Genomic DNA, 23,393 nt, shown 5'->3' on the forward strand with positions numbered 1-23,393 from the left:
GTAGTTATAATCTGAGGCAGATTGGCATCTTTTGATGCTTAGGCCCAAAAAAGCAAAGCAGCAGAATTACTTGAAGGTCAAGTGACAGTGTGTCACTGCTGTTACCAGATAAAGCCGCAGCTTCTGTTTTGCATCCATTTAAATCAATCAACGGTTCAGTTGGTTTCTGTATTTTTTTTTTTCTACCATTCTGTTCACCAATCAGAATTTAGCACCACGGGACTTGAATCAGAGTCTGATGAGAGTTGTTTTTGCATGTTGCCAGGGCAATCAAATGGGGGTAATTTAGCTGAGTTTTCAAGTTTTCAAGCTCATACAACACTGAATAATAATGAAGGATATTGGCCTTTAGCTGGTTGTATCACACTGATCCGCCGATATAACGTGATGGTGCTAAAAATAAAGCATACGGTATTCTTCCCTATAAACAGGAATTCCCACGCTATCATCATCATTATAATACGGGTAGATGAAATCCAGCGTTCTGATTGGTTGGGAGTGAGTCACGGGCTGTGCATTATTAAAGCAATAAAGGTACGAGAGGCTGTACTTTATCGTCCAATAATGTAACAGTTCGGGGGCGTTGTTAGGCCCGACGCGGAGCGGACAATTAAGGTGGACGTCATGGGCGAGATCTTTATTTACATGCACGTACGGGGACTATTTTTTTCTAAACTTTTGAAATGCGATACACGTTGGGTGGCTAACACTATTTTGTGCTGAAAGGCAGCTATTTAGTGACTATTTAAAATGTATTAAAAAGCAATAAGGTACTTGAGGCAGTACGCACGGGGGGGCCTAACAACACCCCCAAACTGTTACATTATCGTCCAATAAAGTACAGCCTCGTACCTTATTGCTTAAACGTAGCGTGTGTTCACGCGTTGTCATGCAGCACCAACGCTCTTGATGTCCTCATCACCGAACTGACCTCCTTGCATTCAAATAAAGACACGATGCTTCTCATCTAATCCTCAGCTTCACGTCAGCTGACATTGGAATGTGTAACAACAGCTTTTGTGTGCTGAGAATAGACCAGAGGTCAGGGAGCAACTGCGCTGTGTGTTTGTGTGTGTGAAAGTAGAATGATGGGTGACAACAGGTGATCCCTCTCTGGTTGCGAGTGTGTGTGTCTGTGTGTGTGTGTGTGTGTGTGTACTAGCACACAAAACTAAAAGCTATGTCTAGCTTTAAGTTGAATAAATATAACTTCAAGAAAGAAAAATGTGACTTTATAGTTAAGAGGTTTGCACGAACAAGCATAAATTACATTTTTTAGAACTAGCTAATTCAAACCTCTCTGTAAACGACGGCTTACTTTTTACTGTAAATTAATTTGCACAGGAACTTTAATTTACACTTGAGGAGGTTTAACTAAAAACTAACAAAAAAATTAAAATGTCTGCCTTCATCAGATGTAAAAGTATATGGGACAAACTGAATTAAATTAGATTTTAGAACGCTGCAGCTGAACCTTTTATTGAACTGGACGGGAAAGTTGGATTTTTATCCTTTACTTTTGGCGTTACAGCCCCAGTAATTTAGCTAACATGTTTTTCTCAAAGGAGGAGAAATAAAAGCGTCTTTGCCGAGCCATTTAGGAGTAACGTTAACTTACTAGATGACTTAGTGCTTGTTTTGGTGAACAGGATTTAAATCTTGATCATTTTGTAATTATCACTCAAGGATATTTGTAGTGAAACTATTCTGGTCTCCATTAAACAGTTACAAAGTATGCATGAAATCCTGAAGTGTTCATCATAATATGAGTTGAAACTAATATATCAATAGGCCACTAGTACAGAGACAAACTTGTAGCTGTATGATCGCTTGTGTGCTGATGTGTATGCATGCCTGTGCGGGTTTTCCATTGTAAGAGGTTAAGAGAGTTTGTCCTATTTGGCTTCCGTAGCCCCCCGTTAGCTAACTGACCTTTTCACGGACCCCTGCAGAACGAGCGGCATCTCTCTCCTTTTACAGACAGCGTGCTGCGCCGCTGCACGCGGCAGAGCTATACGTGCACAACCACACGGCCCTTTAGGCCTGACACTAAACACACATGTTGAATGTTTTGGATTACATCTTGACGCAGCGACCGCATGTGAAACACAAATACTTGAGAGAGGCGAAAACCTCCGATCCCCCCGTAAAGGGGGTCACCGCTGACCGCCGGTCACATGAACAAATACCAAGACAAAAAGCACACAACAGATGACGATAAAATGTAAACCAGCCTCATTAAGACGCAGAGTGCATGTTTCTGCAGGTGGGAGGGTGGAGCGGCTAATGAGCGTTACACGAACACCTCCCAGTTTGAGAGTGTTGAAATCAGATCATGACTCAGCGTCGTGTGTCTTATTGAGGTGAAGCTGGTAACGCAGGGAGGGAGCGGAGGCAACGCTCATGGCGGTGAAACTGTATTGATTCTGTGGGAAACTTGAACATTTCATCTGCTCCCGTTCGCCGATCGGTCTCTGAGCACAACACCGGAGTTGCTCGGGTTCAGCGGGTTTCACGAAACAAAAACACGAGCTCCTTTACGTTTTAGAAATGTGGTGACAGCTTCAGGTCGTTCGGGGCGTTTCAGGTCCTCGGTTGAACTTTTTTTCTTTTCGGTCCTTCAGCCAGATGGCCGGTCAGATTGCACTGTGGATTGCTCGGGAAGTCCCGCTCTGGGAGACAGACATGCCATCCGGGTCAGATGACAAGCACGTGTCAGCATTCACAAACTCCCACATGCAGAGTTTGAAGATCCTTTTCGTTGTTGTTTTTCTTCCTCTTCTCAATCTGTACCTTTCCCTCGATAACATGAGCGACTTCGAGGTCTCCACGGAGAGAGAAAGCCTTGGTTAAAACGGAGCAGGCGGAGGAGCGTTCACAGCATACTGCCCTCGTGTCACAGCTCCGCTCCGAAATAGACACAAAGTCACGCAGCATGTGCAGTTGAAGATGTGTGAACCTTCGCTCTGCTCTGTTGGAGGCTGGTGTGACAAGCAGAGGCGCTGAAGGCCGGAGGTGCTAGCGTCTGTGTCAGTTCAGCTATTCAAACTGGAATGTGCTCTTTGTCGCTCTTTTGCGGCAGCGAGCGAAACGCTTCTAACGGCAAGATGATCATTTACAGTGAGCAGCACGAATCCTTTGTACACGGCCTGGCGGTTCTCGGTGACAGCGGCGCCGACACACAGTAAAATCACTGGGAATGTTCTCATCAACAAAACAGCCAATCAGTGACGGGGAAAAGCAACAACTACGGCAACAACCCACCCGCTCCCTGTCCCTGCCGCCACGCGGGTCCGGCTGCGTTTGAGGGTCTATTCGTGCAGGTTGTTGCTCGAGTAGAAACTAGACGTCTCCGATACAGTTTTGGAGATGCTCCGCGACGACGACTCGTTGGAGGTGAGGTCCGCGGAGGAGCTGTGCGGTCCGGCTCCGGCGGAGGCCCCACCGGGCTGCCGGGCCGCCGGGGCCGCCCTGACCTTGGGCTGCTCGTGGTCCCCGGCGACCTGGAGGACGGTGGACACGGTGGTCTCCATCCGGCTGGTCTTGTAGACACTTGTCTGGGTCTGGAGGTAGCGGGTGGACTTGAGTTCCAGGCCTTCGTACGAGCCTCGGGGGACGCACGGGCAGAAGCTGAAGGCTTGTTTGAAACCAGCCCGAAACCTGTTCGGGAGAAGCAAAGATCGGTCCTGTTTAGTTTGCTTTAAGTGCACTCAAGAAGAAAATGGTGGGAATTTAACAGCCAAATTACACCCGCCAATAAAAGCCTCTGCTAAACACCAGCCATTGTGCAGGTATGAAGCTGCAAAATAGAAATGCTAAAGAAACTAAAGAAAACAATTCGACATAAGATAGTCTGCTAAAGGACTGATACAGGTCAGGCCTAATGAGGCTCCTGGATATGTAGTGGTCAATTTGGTTAAGAGCAAAGAGTGTGTGTGCATCAACTTGATGTGAAATACTAATTGTGTTTGGATGAATAAATCGCAACTGGCAGTCAGGAAACACACTAACACAGAGAAGTACAAAGCCTACACAGCGAGAGAACTAAAGACGATGGGGGGGAGGTAAATGAGAGTTATTTGAGAAGGAAGGAGGCATCATCAGTCATGCTTTTAAATATAAATCTACTGAGCTCATAGAGATAAAAGCTGGATGTTGCCTTTTGTGGAATGATGACTAAACCTCGGCTGTTCAACCCACAGATTTTATTTTATTTATTTATATTTTCATTTTTAGTTTTTTTATTCATTAACAACCATCGGCTGTTCCTTTTTACAAACGAACGCATTTGAATTCACTGGGATTTCTTTTTTTGACTGACATTCTCCTATACGAACGACATTAAATTGTTGGCGCTCGCAGTGGCATTCAGGCAATTTCAGAGACGTGTTTTAGAGTTGATTCTGAATTCAGTTCTTGTGGGGATGCACGTCTTTGAGGTGCAAAGTTGTCAACTGCTTGTCACTATGAGAGCCCTCAGGGAAAGTACACCGCCATGCGATTACTCTGAGTGTGCTTGTGTGTGCGTGCGTGTCACTGAATGACAACGCGATCGCCCGCCGAAGAAAGCTAAAATGGTTTCACCTCTGAAACGTTAAAACGTTTTTTGAACAAGATGCTCACCGTATCTAGAAAGAAAAATACATCAGATGTCGACTTTATTTGGTATTAATAATATAATAAATTATAGATTTTTTCTTTTCATGATCTTTAAAAAAATGTACTATTTTTAACATATATATAGATAGTAGAGAATAAATAGCTGCATGATTCAAATCGTAAATACTGAAATGAAAGGAAGAAATTAATTCATAATAATACCTATAATTTATTAATCTCTTCTGCGAGTAGTATTTAATGACCATATCTCTAATACAGTCAACTTTAAATAAAAATCGTAGTGCTAACTAACGATGCTCATGCGATCCAGTGTCTCTGATGAACTTTGTTTTCTTTCTAAATCACTCTTTTTGTACTTTTATTTTGCTATTGGAGTTTTTTTTTTAATTTTTTTAATATGAAGCAATTGTACCTTTGTTCACTATTTCTTCTAAGTGCTGTCTGAATCAAGATGCTATTGACATGAGCGTGATTTAATTAGTTTCGTGGGGGTAAAGGGGAACCCCTGTAAGTGCTATAATGTGTAACAATCAGTTTATATGTTAGGGTTTCTTAAATATATGAATATTATGGTTTTGGCTCTGACCTGGTTCTGGCTTGTTTGGGCCCCTTATGGGGTCCTCTCGTTTTCCAATAGGAATGTTTTTGAAGATTTGCCAGATATTCACAGGTTTCGGACTGACCTGTCGTTGAGGCAGCAATAGATGATGGGGTTGTACATGGTGGAGCTCATGGCCAGCCACATGATGGCCAGGTAAACCTGCTGGATGAACCTTTCTTCAAACAAGATGGGAAAGGCCTGATTCAGCAGGAAGAAGACGTGGTAGGGCAGCCAGCAGACGGCAAACGTACACACCACCACGATCATCATCTTCACCACCTGTTGGGAACACAACAGCGCTTTGTCTACTGTGTGAATTTTGCCAGCGTTGTTTTATATTTCAGAAAGGATTTATGTTGCAGGTTATCAAAACGCCTCAGTGCAACAATCCTGTCATAACAGTTCCAGCAGGATACCCGCCTCATGAATAATTGAAATACATACAATCATGAATAATTGAAATACATACAAGACCTGTCCAGGAAAAAACATTAAAAAAAGAGCAATATTACAGCAGTTTTCTATTTCTTTCTGTCGCCTTTTTAAGAAGAGGAATGCTGCAGCGCATCGATTAACTCCGCTGAGGACTACTTATGATATTACTCATTCTAAAAGCGGGACATGATGGTCTGTGGCAGATTTTATGGCAATCCATCCAACAGTTGTCGAGACACTTTGCACAAAGCCACAAATCCACAATTCCATTAGGACACAACCACTGGGAGAGATGAACGTCTGCCCAAAATTCAATTCAATCCATTAAATAGTTGGATAATTTAGATATTTTCATCTGGATGTGTCAGGTGTCCATCCATAGATTTATAAAGTGCTGGTTACCTTGCGTTTGGCCGTGAGCTGCTCCTTGTAGCGGTCGGAAGAGTCTCCGGGGATTTCGCTGGCCCAGAGAGTGAGTCCGACCACCAGATAAGCACATCCCATCACCAGCAGAGGAAGGAAATAGATCAGGATGGTCACGCACACGTAGTACCTACAAGAAATAAATCACATTTCATAAATAAATCAGAGACACTCAAGTTGAGCTTGTAGAAAAGGAGCCACCGTTACCGTGGAAATAAAATGACACCTGAATGGAACATCAGGCAATTAAAGACGTCGCGATATTTCTTACATCCAGATGCTGATTACGACTCCTGACACTTTGCAAGTCGGTCTAGACGGACGAGAAACTAACATGGGCCCAAAGTAAATCATCTGCAGCGAGAAAAGCGAGTCTACCGAAAAGGAAAAATGAATTGTTGAACTGAAAATGAGGAAACAAAATCTAAAATCAGAGCTTGACATGACAGCAGGTCCTCAGTGGGGAACCAAACACTCAATTTCATGTTCTTTTTAATGACGTTCCAGTGGCAGTGGAGACTTTCTATCTTTAGTCCTACCGATTGCCCCTAAATCTGAAGCACTAACACAGCTAAGTTACTCAATCGAGTCAAGGGCTGAATCAATCATCCATACTTTGTTTGCCAGAGGAAAGATAAACTGTTTCACTTTGTGACACGATTAAAGCTGTGAAGGGAATCACTTAACTCACTTAGACTCCATAACTGTGAATTTCAAACTCTTAATGACGTAATTAAATATGACAGTTTCAGTATTTTGCTCATGATTTAGTAATGGAAGTCGGACGCACCGTCTGATCCTGTTACGTCGCTGTCCGGTGTGTGTGCAGGTTAATGAGGGGATGTGGTGTGTCGGTGTGTGCACGCGCTCCACTTCTGTTAAAATGTGGCAAATTGTATTGTATCGGTCTTTGTGTATTTAACCGTGTTCTAATATGGAAGACCCCCCTGACTCTCGCCTCCACAGAGGGACAATCAGTTTTCCCCTCTGCAAACGCTGCAGATGAGACTCACAGACAATTATCTGCAATTATGTTAATTCCACTAAATACCCGAGCACATGGGGGCTTTCATCAAAGAAATGGCCGCACACGGAGAAACACGCACATACAGATACACGGCAAAGTAGATATGTTAGATAGTTTGAATTAATAGTGTCAAGTCTTTAGTGGGAAGACTTCCTCACATGCCGTGTGTTCGGCAGAGTTCAAATTGGTTATTGACGTTATAGATTTTTGGAGGTTTGGTTTACTGGTAGGAACATCTGCCCAGTCAACACCGGACTTTAGTGCATCCAGCGCTTAAAAAGAACAGACTTTATAGTTTGCTTGAATCAAAATATTCCTCATACTATGAATTGTATAATGTGTTACTCAAAGTTCTACCTCATTTTATTTAAGGTCCTCCATAAATTTCTGGAAACACGAGTGGACAAACCTCTTGCATCGATTATGTTGCATTCCGATGAACTCCGAACTAGAAAATGTCCGACCTCCAGTAATAAAAAGTAAAAGGTAGCGCTGCTCAAAGCCAGAAGTCCTACTTTTGAATTGATATTTCCAACCCCGTGTTTGCTTCTTACATAGAATGTACTACACGGTCTGCGTGTAAGTTTACTTTAAAAGTCTGCTCTGCAAAAAACAACAACACTGTAAAACATAATGCCAAATGCTTGGAGGAACAAAGCTGTGATCACGATCAAAGATCGTGTTTGTGCATGTTGGCTCACCGGGTAATTAAACCAAGACGACCAGGTCGACACGGGCTAAAATGTAACACTACTCAAAGCATTAACTAAAACCAACAATCACAGCAGCAGGTCGCACAAGGAGCTAAACAACTTTACCACAATGAAAACGCGAGCTGCTGCAATTTAATGACTAGCAGACACAGGGATGAAGCCTGAAGACGGAGGAGATGGTGAAAGTTTGTTATTATATCTTGTAAATAACTTAATAACAGACTTAATAAATTGCTTATGGATATATTTTAAAATAGCAGACCAAATCAATACAGAATTTGTTCTGTGTAAAGTTTTTGTTGACTAAACTGAGACTAAAACATTTTGAGTTGTCATCGGCCAAATCTATACTATAGTTGATGGATAAAAATCAATAATATTATCTGAAACCATTTCAATCCGGGGGGGGGGGGGGTGGGGCTTGTTGAAATTTTAACAATGCTTTACTATAAACAGGCATGAATATTTATAGTGCAATGTTGTTTGGTGCTTGGACTCCATCCTGCCGTAGGATAGACCAGGTGCCGAGATGAGGCACACCCCCTCCCCCCTTTTGGGAGTCCAGACACTGGTGGTGGTAGAGAATAAGTTACTCCAGTCTCTGATATGCCAGGCTCTGCTGCAGATTGGAGGTGTCAGGGGTGGTGGCAGGTCGCCTTGGGATGTGCTGAGGTGACAACTGACACCGAAAGAGTTTTCTATCACTAATGCAACTGCTTTACAGTGACGGGACCCACGTCTGGTTGGCTCGTACTACCCGCCCCCGGCCCCCAATCAGCTGTCCGTGCACCCACGGGTGGAAAGGACACCACCAGGGAACGGCACAGCCTGTCCAGTCTTCCTGGCTGAATTTAAGCTCCATTAAGATTTTTTTGTCTAAATAGCCGCGTCACGACAATTGTAAACAGGGTTAACATCAAGCAGCTTGCATGACGGCCTGTACTAGAGCAACATCACTGCCCACACCACCTCCTCCTGTCCAGATGTCCGTCTCATTTACATGTGCACTCTTTCTGAAGTGCTCGCTCTCATTATTCCTCCAGACAGTGAATCATGAAAGTGTAAATCAGGCAGAGACAGTTGAAGGATTCATGCAGCCAACCCTGCGGATTTGCATGATTAAAGTGGCGTAGTTGGCGGTAACACGGTTGGGACCACATCCAACATCACGCTAGGCGACCTCTGCACGGAACTTGGCTCGAATAGAATTGACGAGAAATCAAAGTAAATCCAGGAGCCAAAATGTCTTATTGAACAGAAGTCAGAGAGACTGTATCTACAAGAAAATACCAAAACAAAGGTGGTTAGAATGAAAACATGAAAGCACATGAGATTTTTTATGTTTGATACTTACATCTGATTAAAATTTTCTTGTCTTTTGCACTTGTAGATGTTTCTCTATTCATGTTTTTTTATCTTTATTGTTTGCAACATCCTGAAAAGTAAAATTCCTTTTACGTGCAATATATTGATCTGATTCTGATTCTAAATTTAATGTGATTAATCAACAGAAAAAGACAGACTGAGAAGACATCCTCAGGTAGTGGCAAGCCAATCAGATAGCTCAGCTCCTCGGGCCACTGTACTAATCACACCTTGTATGTATATATTGATATAGACAACAGTAAATGGTAACACATTTTAATGGACCTGAGCTCGTACACCCACCACAAGTTATTCACCCACTCACAAACATAGAAAATATTTATCTCGGAATTTCAGTGAAGTAGCATGAAATGTGTACTTTAGACAATTCTTATTTATTTAATCAAATCCACCACTCTTACTGTAAAACCAGAGGTGGGCCCACATTTCAAAATGAAAACCGACCTACTCAAACATTCAATGTACACAATTTCTTATGTTGCAAGTTGCTTCAATTAAATAAACTGCAGCGGGAGCATTACCTCGTAAGAGCTCCCCCTGTGAGCCCCAGCAGACCCTTTGCTCCCACTGATGGATGCTTTAGGGAATAAAAGCTTTCTGTCATACAAGCCGATCCAATAAAACCCCCTTCAACGGTGGTCACATGCACACGGGCAATTCTACACACCGTGACATATTTGTATAATTTCTTGTGGTACTGAAATTTTACCTCTTCTTCTCGCTTGCGGCGGACTTACATGAGTCAAAGGTCGTTGGCTGTTGTATGTGTGAACGTGTAAGTGTGAAGATGAATAGAAATGCAACAGAAAGGAGTTCTAGCTCATGAGATGAACTGTGTCAACATCGATTCTAAAGTGCTGTATGTGAGCGTTGAACTGAAGGGAATGCACATTTCCATGCATGCATTTAAACCTGTGGGTGTTTGTACATAAATAATGAATGTGTGTGTTAGGAGGAAGGGCAGCTGTTACGATGACTTTGCCCGCCAGCCGAGGTAAAAGAATACTCGAGGTAACAGGACGCCGCGCTCCACGCCGCCTCGCTGCCACGCTGCCACGCCGCCTCGCTGTCACGCCGCCTCGCTGCCACTAATCTCAGGCTCATGTCTTGTGAAGCCCAATTTAGTGGAGAGAGATCACAGAGGACACGACGTGCTGACTGAGATTTCCTCTCTCTCTGTGTTTTAGAGCGCGTGTCTTCCTTCAGCTTCACAAAGACCTGTTTTGTGAGATGTTCCTGTATTTCTTTTCCTCGTGAGAAGTAAATTTTCTCTCAAAGATGAAAAAACGAGGACGATTCTGGAAATTCATCACGATTGTGTCGCGTATGTTTGCTAGTTTCTCAAAATACCTTCTGCGATTACTATTATTGTGACCGCCAGGTCGTTTGCAATGAACCAGAAATTTAGTATGACGTTTATATCTCGGGTGAAAATCACACTATAAAAGAACAGCTTTACAACAGGGTTTGTTTGGATTCACCACAAAGTCATGAACCAACTAATCAACATAACTCCCATGTTCTTCAGGTGCAGTTATGGATCAAATCAAACAGGTGCATTCTGTCGTCAGTCTGGTGCCTTTGAATAGAGAATAGACAACTTCCGCTCCCGAGGTAAAGCAGAAACATTCTAAATATAGTGTATACCTGAATTAACATCATTATTTTTGATTGGCCTTTCATTTAGGGCAGGGATATCAAACTCATTTCAGGTAGGGTCCACTTTTCTGTCACGCGGGCCGGACCAGTCGAATCATCGGATCCGCGGGCCGCGGGCCGTATGTTAGGGGTGATCATTCCAGGAGGAGCGTGGTGTGGCATAACAATCTATATAAGACGATCTACATGAGCGTGAATTTATAAACAATGTCACCCATTAATGGTTTTCCCGTGACACCCACTGAGCGGGAAGGCAGGAGAAACGGCACATCAGACGGAGTGTCTGCGAGAGCGGCAGCGGGACAACGGCGGAAGGAAAAGGCGCGGGGGACGTGACCCGGGGTCAACCGTAATCAGGTGGGTCATTTACAGCTTGAGCAGCTGAGCTGAATGACAACTGCTTCCTCGCGCAGCGCCAACGTGTTCCTTGTTACACTTTCATTAAAAAAGTCATAATTGCAGCTGGCACCCCTTAATGAACATCCAAATTTCCATTTCGCTGTTAATGACAAACTATATTTCCATAGAGATATGGGGCCGAGGCAGTAGAAAGGGAAGGCGATAGCATGCTGATCAGCTGAGGTTTTTGCCATCATCGGAGCTGTGATCCGTGTTGCTGTGTGTCTTTGTGCCTGAACATGTGCGTCATCGCGTGGGTGTTTTTTTTTCTGTGTTTGCTGAACAAGTCTTGTGTGCACATTTACGGGGCGATACCCGCGGTCGTGCCTTCAAGTGTGTGTCGGCCGGTCATGCCGGCGGGATTACCGAAAGACAAATTGGTGTTTCGGGGGTGGCGCGCGGTGAGAGTAGATCACGGCCAGGCACCCTCACTCCGTCCTGTGTTTTTGAAGCCGCTTCAGAAGTTTGCCTGGGTGAGGAAGATTAAACGCACCATTTGCACAACCGTACGTTTCCTCACATTCTCTTTGATTAGAGATAACGGTGCGATGGGGAGATGGAATAGGTGCGCTTCTGCAGCAATGACAGCTTTAGCTATTTCCTCTGCACGAGGAAACTAGAGTGTTAAAAGGATTTTTCCCGGGGGTCAGCGACTGGTATGACATGAATGCGGCTTCGGTTCTATTTTAGCAGCCAAAAGTAAGATGATATCTGGAGGAAGGGTGAGTGGTCAACAGTCACACCAGTGTTACATGGTACCTCGAAATCATTCTCACTGCATGTTTTGATCTTCACAAACCCGCCGCATCATAGTAATTCCAATGGTGTCCGGCAAGCTACTCGGCAAACCTCCACGGCATGAAATGATATGCAACAATCCCTATAGGGGGCCCGTGGGGGGAAATTAATACTTCAGGGACTCATTGACTCACGTCATGGCTTCCAGTTGTTTCAACGAGGGAAAAGCGGCAGACGGGAAGCGGTCTTGCTGGAGGCGACATGAGGCGAAAGCGACGGCATCCATGTGAACGTGCACAGATTTACCTCTGAGCTCACTGTGCTGAGCTTCTGGTGGGACTTCTGGTGGCCAATCAAATCGAAGTGGAATAATGTCATCCCGGTTGTGGAGTACAAGCAAACATTACTCCAAAACAGACCTTGAACTGTTGTGGTTTGATGAACAGCTCAGTCATGTGGGTCCCTTTTCTCAGTAATCTCTTTTACATTATAGGTTTCGTTGTTAACCGGGTCACGGTTTGTGTGTTCAATACCGTCTGACGGTATAAGCGGATTGTAAATGTTAAAAAGCCATGAACACGTGTTGGTAATATGAGTGTGAGAGGCCAATTGGGAATCATAGCTCTCAGCTTTGACGAAAATGCCAGTGATTTAATTAGAAATGAATAGAAAAGGAAATCTGAATAGTTGGCAAAGGGTTAAATTCTTCTTTTCTCCTCTCAAACGTGACTTGTTTGCCATTCGGTAGAGGGAGCACACAAATCCCCTATGATGTGCTTTCAATTCATTCATCACAAAGCAGAAAAAGATTGCATGCTTTTTCGACACGCTCCCTAATTTAGACTTAATACAAACAACATCCACCCACTTTTGCTGTCGATACAAAAGCAATTACCGCGTGCTCGTCGACTACATAAATAGCTGGTCCGCGGAGACACTCACATCTTTTTGAAGTCGCACACGGTGTATTCGGGCCAGTCGATGAAGCACACCACCCGGCTGGGCTGCTTGTCAATGTCGGAGTAGTAGTACTGAGGGAACGCCAGGAGCAGAGCCAGCGCCCAGATCACGCCAACCACCACCTTGGTCTCAGTGGAGGACATGCGCTGCTGCAGAGGGTGGATGATGGCCATGTACCTGCAGGGGAGAAGATACAGTGATTTAGCAATTTCTTGGCTTGGAATGTATTACGCTGAGCTGATCGAATCAATAACCATCTGATGTCTACACAAAGACATTGACGTTTTGGGAAATCAACTGGTTGGCTCAGCCTGGCAGAGAAAGGCCATCATGAAAACAACCATTGCACCCAAACAATGTTTTTTTTGTTTAAATTAAACACAAGACACACATTCACTGATTTTGTTACCTTGGGACGGAGCCCAGCTAACGTTTTTTTTCGAGGCAGGCAGTGAGGCGGCTGGCAAAGCGTCACCAGCGAAGATACCAAGTGTCTGTGACTCAGAGCCCTCAGGCCCTCCCTGACTGCCAGGGATATGACACCAAATACTAAATGGGATGATTCATTTCAATTTGCAATTACTAAAGCGTTAACTCCCCGCTAACTAAAATGCAGGGACTACGTATAAAACGAGCTACAAGTCTTGCACTTTACAATTGACGTTGACGATACCCAAATGAAAGCTTCTTAAAAGAAAGTCCACCTTACTGTCACAATGTCAATACTACAGTAAAATGCCCTTTTAAGCGTTGAAAAGGCAATGAGGCCATTATGAAATGTTTTTTAATATGTAACTACAAACCAAAGCTGCCCATTGCAAAGCATAAAGGCAGAGAGGAGACGATAAACAGAAGTACAGATGGAGAATTCTGCATTCTGCAAGTTATTTAGGTCCTTGATGTAGTCAAAGTGTGAAATATGCTCTTTTGTGCGAGAGTCACAAACTGAAAATAGAGTTCCTGAAAAGAAACTCAAACTCCACACTGAAAAACAACCGGCAGGACACACACACACACACACACACACACTCGCCCACTCACCTACATCTGAAACATTTAGAAGGAAGAGAACAACACAGTAAGCTTTGATCTGTTAAATGTATTACTGCTGGTAAATCTATTTTCTGGATAAAATGTATGTTTTTGACGATCAGCGATCACAAAACATGATATGAAGTACAATTCTACTCAGATCTTTACCATCTGCATTTTAGAAATCACACCAAATGTTCCCAATCAGGCTTCTAATCAGAGAGACGACACGATGCAAGAAGAACTTAAAATAACATTGCTGTGCTAGACTATCCGGTCTGGAAGCCTTCACGGGCGTTCATTTCTGCAGAGCTTTAACACCAGTGTTATTATTATTTTTTGACCCCTTTTAAGCAAAGCTCTCTAGTGAAATGCCGGGTTTAATTAAAGGCTTGATTCCACTAATCACCCAAATGGATCTGCTAAATGGACGTCAACTTCTCCCCCTAATTATATCAGAGACGAGAGGGGGCCTTTGAAATCAAACGCTCCCAGCGGTCTGCGAAGAACTGGCGATCGCAGCCTTGACTTTACTTTGGCTGCACTTCAAAGGGCGCTTCGCTTCACGAAGGTGAGTCACAGTCCGGCTCTGCGATGCCGAAAATCAAACACACACCTGCAAAGGACAATGCTCGGCTTGTTCCACTGCTCAAATCCTCATTATCAGCCCTGCCAGCTTGACACACCATCACGACCTGAAACAGACCTGTACAAAACCTACCGCACAACGCACATGCAGAAGCACTTGAAAAAAAAAAAGGAATATGATAATGTACCATTTTCATCCTAAACTAGCCAACTCTCAAGCTTTTTGATTGACGTCTGTGACGCAAATTCAAACCTCCGTACCAGTAATCGTTCAATTTCTAAACCTTTTTCAGTTTGAGCGCTTTTTCATTCAGCAAATAATCTAGCTCCTCCAGCATATGTTCAATTGAACCCTCATTTTATTGGCAGCTGCATTCTAAGGCATTCCTGCGACCTTGATGAAAGAGGGAGGAAAATGGCAGAACGGATTCAAAAGTCCCATCAACCCCAGCAGAGAGTTCAGAGGCATTTCTTTTCCTGCATTTTATTCAACACTCTAGAAAGCACACCTTCCGAGACTTTGCACTCCAAATAAGTGTGCGTGGGCAATATCTGATTTCTCTTAAGGCAGTGCCTTCTCACTCGGTGGAAGGCAGCATGGGCAGCTGTTGTTAGATTGCACGGGTGACTTACACCTCCAATTACCCACAAACAGCACCTAAACCGCCGTGGCAATGCAACAGTTCGATATAAACACCATGAGGCTGCTGCGCTGTTTTCCTGAAGAAAAGGAAGTGATTAAGACGAAAGCAGCTAAAGCGACGGAGGTAATTGCCTGCCTTCAAGCCTGCCTGGGATTTTTTTTTGTCCTTTTTTTCCAAATTGCATTTGAAAATAGGCTCTGGTAATTTGATCATGAATTTGCTTCATCTGGATTATGGGAGTCTCAGGGGGCTGCTGTCGTCTTGCAGAAGGTTACGTAAAGCTTCCATCAGAGGGTGAAGGTGACAGAGATTGTGGCGTCTGTGTGTGTGTGTGTGTGTGTGTGTGTGTGTGTGTGTGTGTGTGTTTGGTCACTTGAAGGTTCGCCACTGTTATTTCCATTATTTTCTACATACGTGTGAATCCTTTAGCCAGCTCAGTCAAATCAACAACCAACAGACCCCTCGTCCTGTGCAAAAGCAAAACGTCTCCGGTCTCATGGGTGAGAGTATAGCGTGTGTGTGCAGGTGCACGTAGGAATGGCAAGCAGCGTGAGTCCACCGAGGCAGGAGATGAGCTTGCTTATTGAGGTTAGCCAAATTTAGAAAATACGGCCGTCATGGCATTCGGAAAACGTGCTGCAAAGTGTTAAAAGCACAACAAAATACCGAAAAAACAAACACGGAACGCACTGGAAATGTTGAAAAACGTATTTTTTGTCATGTTTATATTTTCATTCAGATAGTATGTGCCACCATGTTGATTGGCAGGCTATTAATAATCAAGACTGGGCTAACTGCAAACATATATATACACATGGCTTAATTTAACTCGTACGCGATGCACTATATAGCAGCTTCAAAGCTATTTGTCAAACTCTAATAAAATATCTATTTACTGACAATTCAGTGACAGGATATGGAAATTGTTGATTGGAGTGTTGGAGGCAACATATAGCTAAGGCAGCGAAACCATCTAAATGTGTAACACTGACTCTGACGGATGTGGAGGGCGGTGCCTTTTGAAAATCAGAGCTGTGATTAAATTATGTATAATTATTAGGAATTATGTATGTTTTCCTGCTGACAAAATATCCTAACGCAAAATGTTGCTGTGTCTGTACTGACCTGACCAGCGAGTGTACCAAACTGATTCAGTATTGAAACAATAGGGGCATTAGACCAGAGATGAAAAATTTAGATTATATGCTTATGTTACATATTCACATGTTGACATCCAGCATATTTAGTTGAATTGAAAATGAGCAATTTATATTGTATAACGATGGGAGGTTTTGAGTCCTAACCAAGACGGCAAACTTTTTTAAGCGACCCCCTCTTACCTTCAGTAGCTTTCACAATAAAGGCCCATGGAAAATATATGCTACACGGTGTAAATCGAAGCCTAATATCTATAATTATCTTTGTGAATGTTCATCGAGGCCCCGATAGGTAGAGGTCCCGATCTTATTTTATCAATAAAAAATAACCAAACCACTTGGACCGTGGATCTATAAGTGGATCTAAATAAATACACGTGTTTGTGGTCAGGTTTATTTCCTGTTTTATGAACTTTCAACTTTGTTACAATTGCAGATAAACATAGGAGGTCCATACAGGAAATTGGACCTCTGCATTTAACCGATCCTAAGCATTTAGGAGCGGGGGGCTGATGTGTCAGCACCAAGGCAGCGACTTGGGATTCAGCGTCTCACTCAAGGACACAAGCACGCAAACGAAGTGATCAAAGGACGACGCGCTCCACCCACTGACCCGCACCTTTCACAGAGTGCTTTTGTGAAGCAAAGAATCCATCCCACTTCTCATGTGCAGATAACCAGAAAGAGAAAGGCGGGCAGAATAACTTCTCGTGATGATCCCTCAGGGGGAAACAAGACAGAGGAGTGAGCGGAGGAAGTGGAAATGAAATTGGAAGAGAGAGGTGCCAGAGAGCCAGAGACGAGGCCACCGTTAGCTGCTGTTAATGTGCTGTGCAGTGATGGTGCAGTCCACTCTTCTTGGAAATCAGATAATCTCAGTGTTCCCGGAAATTGGGGCGAAAGTTATCGAGGTGGACTTTGCCAACGTGAACTTGCCATCTGTTTGCTGAGGGCATCCATTTCTTCAATGCAGAAACACATTTAGATAGGAAGTCGGGAATATCGATTCACAATTTCCATACTCATTACAATAGGTTGCAGTATCTGCAGTCTTGACCCCTGTGTGCAACAGCCCAGCATGGCCCATTCTCCACCAATCGATCCTTCATTTCTCAAGGTAATAGCGCCTCTGCCCTGTGAAGGGCAGCAGGTAACAGCTCAGGAGCCAGTGAGGCAGGGAAGTGGTCACAGCGCTAACAGATTGTGAATGAAAAACGTTCTTACTTCTCTAGAAAGAACTCGTGGCGACTGTGGGTGAGTGGGGAGCACGGCTGTCCTCCAATCAGAGGATTGGCAGTTCGATCCCAGGCCCGGCTAACACGCATGCCGATGTGTCCTTGGGCAACACACTTAACCCCAACGGTGCTCCTGTAGCTGTGACTACAGCGTGTGAATGTTAGTTACTGATGTGCAGGTGGTGGCTCCAGTGCATGAATGGGTGTGAATGGATGAATGATGACATGTAGTGTTAAAGCGCTTTGTGTGGTCGGAGACTAGAAAAGCGCTGTACAAGTACAGTCCATTTACCATTTTAAACAACTCTGGTTGAAGCGGCCGTGAAGCCTTGAGGACTTCATCATCTGCCAGACTCACACATAACAAGCTATGCTAAGGTGTGTCGCAGAAGCAGCTTCGGGGTTTCCAGATTGCGCCTGCTTTCTGTCTGTTTAGCTGTTCATCTCATCGGATAGAGCCTCGACCCATGCCTCATGCAGATGAGACGAACATCAGAGTTTGATGGTCATTGTCTGACTTCACCACCACCAGTGTGAATAATTACTGAATGTAAAAATATGGAATGGAAATCAACAAAAAATTGCCGCCCATAAAAATCGTAGTCGACCAGGATCAAGGATTTCAATCAAACTACAACGTTTGTTACATCGAGCAGTTTGGCTCTGCATGGTTCTGCTATATTTATCTATCGTTACGTCAGTGTGCTTCATTTTTCTTTCTTGCGTAGTGTTATCCTGAGTGAAAAGTGAGGCTTGTATGAGGTACAACAACCTTCCCTTTTATGTTGACAAAACTGCAGCACTTTGCTCCGTTTAGCTCCATCAAAGCACCTTTGAAATTAAATAACAGGTTCCCCAAATGTTGAAAAAAAACCTAAAATATATCTTCAAAGTCTGACCTGATAGCTTTTGCATTATTCAGTTCTGTGGTTACTTTGTACTGTATCTTACCTGAGCATTGGTCTCTTTAATGGCCACAAACATCCCAATCTTGCCTGCATCGTATTCTTTACGGTTGCTGGATTTTCATATTCAAACAAAAAATAATAATAAAAAGTTCACAATCGCTGCAGCACTAATAAAATCCTGTATACTGCAAAACGACGTTCCCTTATACAACTAAAGTGCGTCCTACATTACGGGTTGAGAAAAACTTATTTTCTCTCGCATAACACGCTGATTTTAAAACTTTAATGTAAATTGAAACAGCATTGCTGAAGGTGATCATCGGGGAATCATACAGGTCTAATAGCCGCTATCAACAGGTGTGTTTCCATCCACCTGTTGCACATTCTCAATCTGTGCAAAACCGGGAGCTTTTCACATTTTACTTAAAAGGATTTTCTAAAAGTTCTCCATCCAGTTTCGAGCCAGTTTTACTCATATGGAGGTAAACATCCGTGTACAGAACAAAAGAGGCTGAATTTATGGGCACAAATGCAATCTCAGAATCCATCCATTATTATCTGATGATGATTTACAACTTGATGTGATTGAAATTAGCTGGTAAACTGGCTAATTGTTGAATCACAGACATTTGTCAGGGATTTTAAGCATGTACTGCCAATCCTGGGAAACAGAACAGTAGATAATCACATTTCATCCCTATGCTACACAGAGACTCACAAGTCCTCTTTTTTCTGTCCAAGTCGAGTACGAGTACCGTATCTCAAAATATTCAGCAACAGCCAATTAAACCAGTCAGTCTCCCTTGTGCCCACTAATGTGTTATTGCTTCATCTTACCGTCATCTATGGCCACCTAATGGTTAGCATTACAAAAAGGGAGGGCATGATAACCAGCTCAGACATGTCCATTATCTTGCTTGGACGAAAAATATATGAGTATATAAAATATATTAAAGATTGTTCACATGTCCCAAATCAAATTCAAGACTTTAAAAGACAAGTCACAGGTCTTGTCCAGTCCAAGGGGGCCAACTCCCCTGTGGTTCTGGCTCCGCACACCGGCATCAGCATCCTGATTGTGCTGGTGATCTATGGCTTGTGTGGTGTTCTCGCGCTACACGACCCATAGATTGCCAGTCCTGATTGGAGCGATGACGGAGACGAAAAAAGGCCTTATCGGCTGCAGCACGCTGCTCCGTCCTGCCTGGCGAGATGCTGCAGAGTTGATTCATTTGGAAAAAAAGTATTTCATGTCTGTAGCTAATGGAGCTCTTCTGCTCTCACAGGAATCAACAGCAGCAGGAGATGGCTAGTAATATGTCACAACGGGGGAATCCTCTTTAAAAAAAAAATGTAAAAAGGATTTTTACTTCCCTTAATGGAAAATCTGTCTGAATGTGTGGCTTGTTGTAAGCTTAATATGCATATTTGTTCTCACGTCCTCTTGCTGTTTGGCTTTCTTGCTCAAGGAGAGATGCACATAATATTTACAGGCTATTATCAACTAGGATGTAGAGGAATAAAAGACACGCATGCAGACTTGACAAGCAAGGAGGCAAGACGTTCACAGCTTAGCGTGTAGGTGGAGGCAGTTTCCATATGTGTCACAAGGACGCATTTATACCCACAAACACACTTACACAGTGCATGAAGATCAGAGATACAAAAGCAAACACATGATGTAAATAAAACTGCTTTAATGAATACAGACAAAGATGCACGTACAAACACATGAAACTGCAACGCCCCCCCCCCCCCCCCCCCCACATGCACAGACATTCGCACACTCACAATGCAGCACACTGATCTCATTTCCATTCACCGTCGTCGTCACAAGGAGCTGTCACCTTTGATGAATAGCGGTTGCTCACACGTGAATGTGCACTGGGGGTTTGGGGGCGGCGGGGAGGTATTTCACACAACGAGCTCCCCAGAGCTTCTTTCAACATATGACAATAAGAAGAGCTCCTCTGATGGAAAACGCAAGCTCCATGCTACATTTTTTTTTATAATAGTAACACGTATTTCTCAATACTGAGTTCACTCTATCAAAACTCTGTCAGTGCAAAAGAAATCGATGTGGACTAAACTATGGATCACTTTTCATTGCTTTTTTAGACATAATTCAATCAATGACCACCTTAGCAAACAAACAACATTTTAAACTATAAACGTTTGTTTAAAACAATTAATGCTACACATAAAACGTCCTTTATTCAAAGTTTTACTTACTAAATTGGGAAAGAAGCATTTCCAAGCCAATGTACTTACATTTACCTAATGATGCATCATATTTTAATTGTTATATTGTGTCAGTCAACTTTAAATCTGCAACGTAAGCAACAACATTTGTCAGTGAAGTGACCTTTGGAGGAGCATCGCCACGGATGTTTGAAGCAACCACGTGATGGAAGATGTATCCATCTGTGAGCACAGTGTTCCCAAAGCCCCACAGGCCAAGAAGCGTTCGGTCTCTATGAAACCATGAGCTGTTTCTCACTCGGGCCCAACACCACCGAAACTGTGTTTTAGTGTTTCTACGCACTGTTGTAAAGCTGTTACGGAAAAATCTTAACATAAAGCAACTGTGAATTTGACTGCAATGTGCAACACTCTGCAACATACAAAAATAAATCAAAAGGTGTAAACCCACTAGTGAGACACTGAGGGGCTTGGTTCATTTACTGATGACAGACTCCGTTGAGGAAAGAGACGTTTTGGGATTCTCTGGGTGTTTCACTGTTCTCCAAATTCGTCAACCCGACATAGGAAATCTGTCGTGATGGAGGTGCCCCTCTTGGACATAATGGATGCTGCATATAATGAGTACATCTGCAGAGAATTGCAGGGATGGATCAGGCATGCAAACAAATTGTGTCTCAGGAGAGACTGAATGCAGAACATCAGAACCAGTCACATATTAAGAATCATTTGCAGCATTTCTGATTAATTTCATTAATGTGGGCTGTGCTACTGGAATGTTGCACAATCCATGCCCTTATTGTTGTTGAGCTGTGATCTCTGTTTATGCTAAATAAATAAAAGATACGTATTACGATCTTGTTGTTCTGGGTTTTTTGGGAAAATTGTGTAATGAATTGCAATTTGTTGGTCGACAAATTTCAGTGTTTGCATTTGATGCGAGATGCACACTGAGTGGAATGAAAGGTTGGCAAAGAGCAAAACAACTGTAATGCATTTATATTGTTGCACTTTGAATACACTTTCTTATTTTCATAAAAGCTAAATAACATCACAACCACCAGCCTGATTAACATGCATCCAATTAGTTGTCAATCATTTAAGACAACACGGTGAGGAGCTTTGATCAGTCCTAAATTGATAATGCCATTTAAACATGTATTATTATTATTCAGCTTACCTGTCCAGGGCGATTGCGGTCATGGAGTAGATGCTGGCGAAGACAGCTGCGATGGGAAAGAAGTTGTGGAAGCGGCAGTAGACCAGTCCGAAGTACCACTCGTTGTGCACCGCGTACGTGAAGTTGATCACCGTGTTGAAGGCGGACATGGAGGCTTCGGCGAACGCCAGGTTCAGCAGGAAATAATTGGTGACGGTCCTCATGCGTTTGTGCGCCATGATAATCCAGATCACTGTGAGATTTCCCACCACGGACACGATCACTATACAGCTGTACGCGATGGCCCAGAGCACGATCCTCCAGGCCGGCTGGACAAACTGGTTCCACTCCGCGGTCCCGTTACTGGTGTCGTTGGAGCCCGTGTTCCAATTTGGCGCGTTGGTGGAGTTGAATAAAGCATCCATTTTTTTGCGGTTGAAGACCGAAAGTCGCTTTACCGAACAACCGGATACAAACCTAATTCGGACCAAGACAACTGCGCTTGGTAATTGCAAAGTGACCAAAGTTTAAAGGAAAGCGCGTGACACGTATGGAATCGCTCACTTAAAAAAGTCAGCCTGCACTTTGTCGCGCATATCTGTGCGCAAAGACGCGTCCGTGTTGCGCTCTCTCCGCCGCGTCCTCTCCCGTGTGCGCGCTGTGATCTCTGCTGCACACCACTTTTATGTCGCGAGGCGCCGCGCACTCCTCCAATGGGCAGTCCGCGTAATTATGATTATGCTATTTATTCCGTCCGACTCAGACAGCACGGGCAAGCCAACGGGATAATCATCCCTAAATACCCCTCATCTGATTGAATTATCCCGTAATCGCTTTGTGGGTAATATAACAAATCTCAGACAAGCAGGAGAATGAACGATTTCAGGCACGTGAGTAATACTGTCTTAATAGTAATACAAATTGTATCCAAGTTGTAATATTAATCGTGTAGTGGCATCATTAACGGCTATCATCTTGAGTGGATTTAATCTAAAAAAAATGCAATCGAAAGAATGCATTTGTTTCTGAATGTGAAGTGTCACAGTGTCCTTCCCACTAGCCCCCCCCCCCCCCCCCCCCTCCCGTGCACTCACATTATGGACTGCGCACTTAAGGGACGAGCTGCTGGACGAACGTGGACTCCAGAGGCGCTTTACACGTTCTCACTCAAACTCAAACAAAACATGACGTGCTTAGTATAGATGATATTGATGAATACTAAATTATTCATAAGAGGGGCAAGTCAAGGGTATTGTCTTCAGAAGACAACTTTTTTACAAAAGCTTCATATGTTTTATTAAAGCTTTGTTCCCTGCTCCGCTTCTGGGGAATGCATTTGTAGGAGCCTGCAGAGGAGCGATGAGCCAGGATGAATGAGTTCATTGAGAAGGTTTCACTTCCAGCCACTGAACTCTTGAAAGCACAAAAAGTGGAAAAGGTTGAATCTTAACTTACATTGCGGGCCTTTGCTTACAGCCAAGTTTGAGTTGTGAATCAGAGACGTTTG

At 43.6% G+C, this 23,393-nt stretch overlaps 1 protein-coding gene across 1 annotated transcript; it reads right to left on the reverse strand.

Moving 5' to 3' along the window:
- Nucleotides 1-2,595: 2,595 nt before the first annotated feature.
- On the reverse strand, nt 2,596-22,584 carry tacr1a (tachykinin receptor 1a). Its single transcript, XM_040196160.2, has 5 exons — nt 21,908-22,584; nt 12,944-13,138; nt 6,059-6,209; nt 5,304-5,500; nt 2,596-3,660 (listed from the first exon to the last, which is right to left on the reverse strand). The coding sequence occupies exons 1-5, from the start codon at nt 22,309-22,311 to the stop codon at nt 3,312-3,314; spliced, it is 1,296 nt and encodes a 431-aa protein (XP_040052094.2). The 5' UTR covers nt 22,312-22,584; the 3' UTR covers nt 2,596-3,311.
- Nucleotides 22,585-23,393: the final 809 nt, after the last annotated feature.

The sequence above is a fragment of the Gasterosteus aculeatus genome, chromosome 13, assembly GCF_964276395.1.
Source record: "Gasterosteus aculeatus chromosome 13, fGasAcu3.hap1.1, whole genome shotgun sequence".
NCBI lineage: Eukaryota > Metazoa > Chordata > Actinopteri > Perciformes > Gasterosteidae > Gasterosteus > Gasterosteus aculeatus.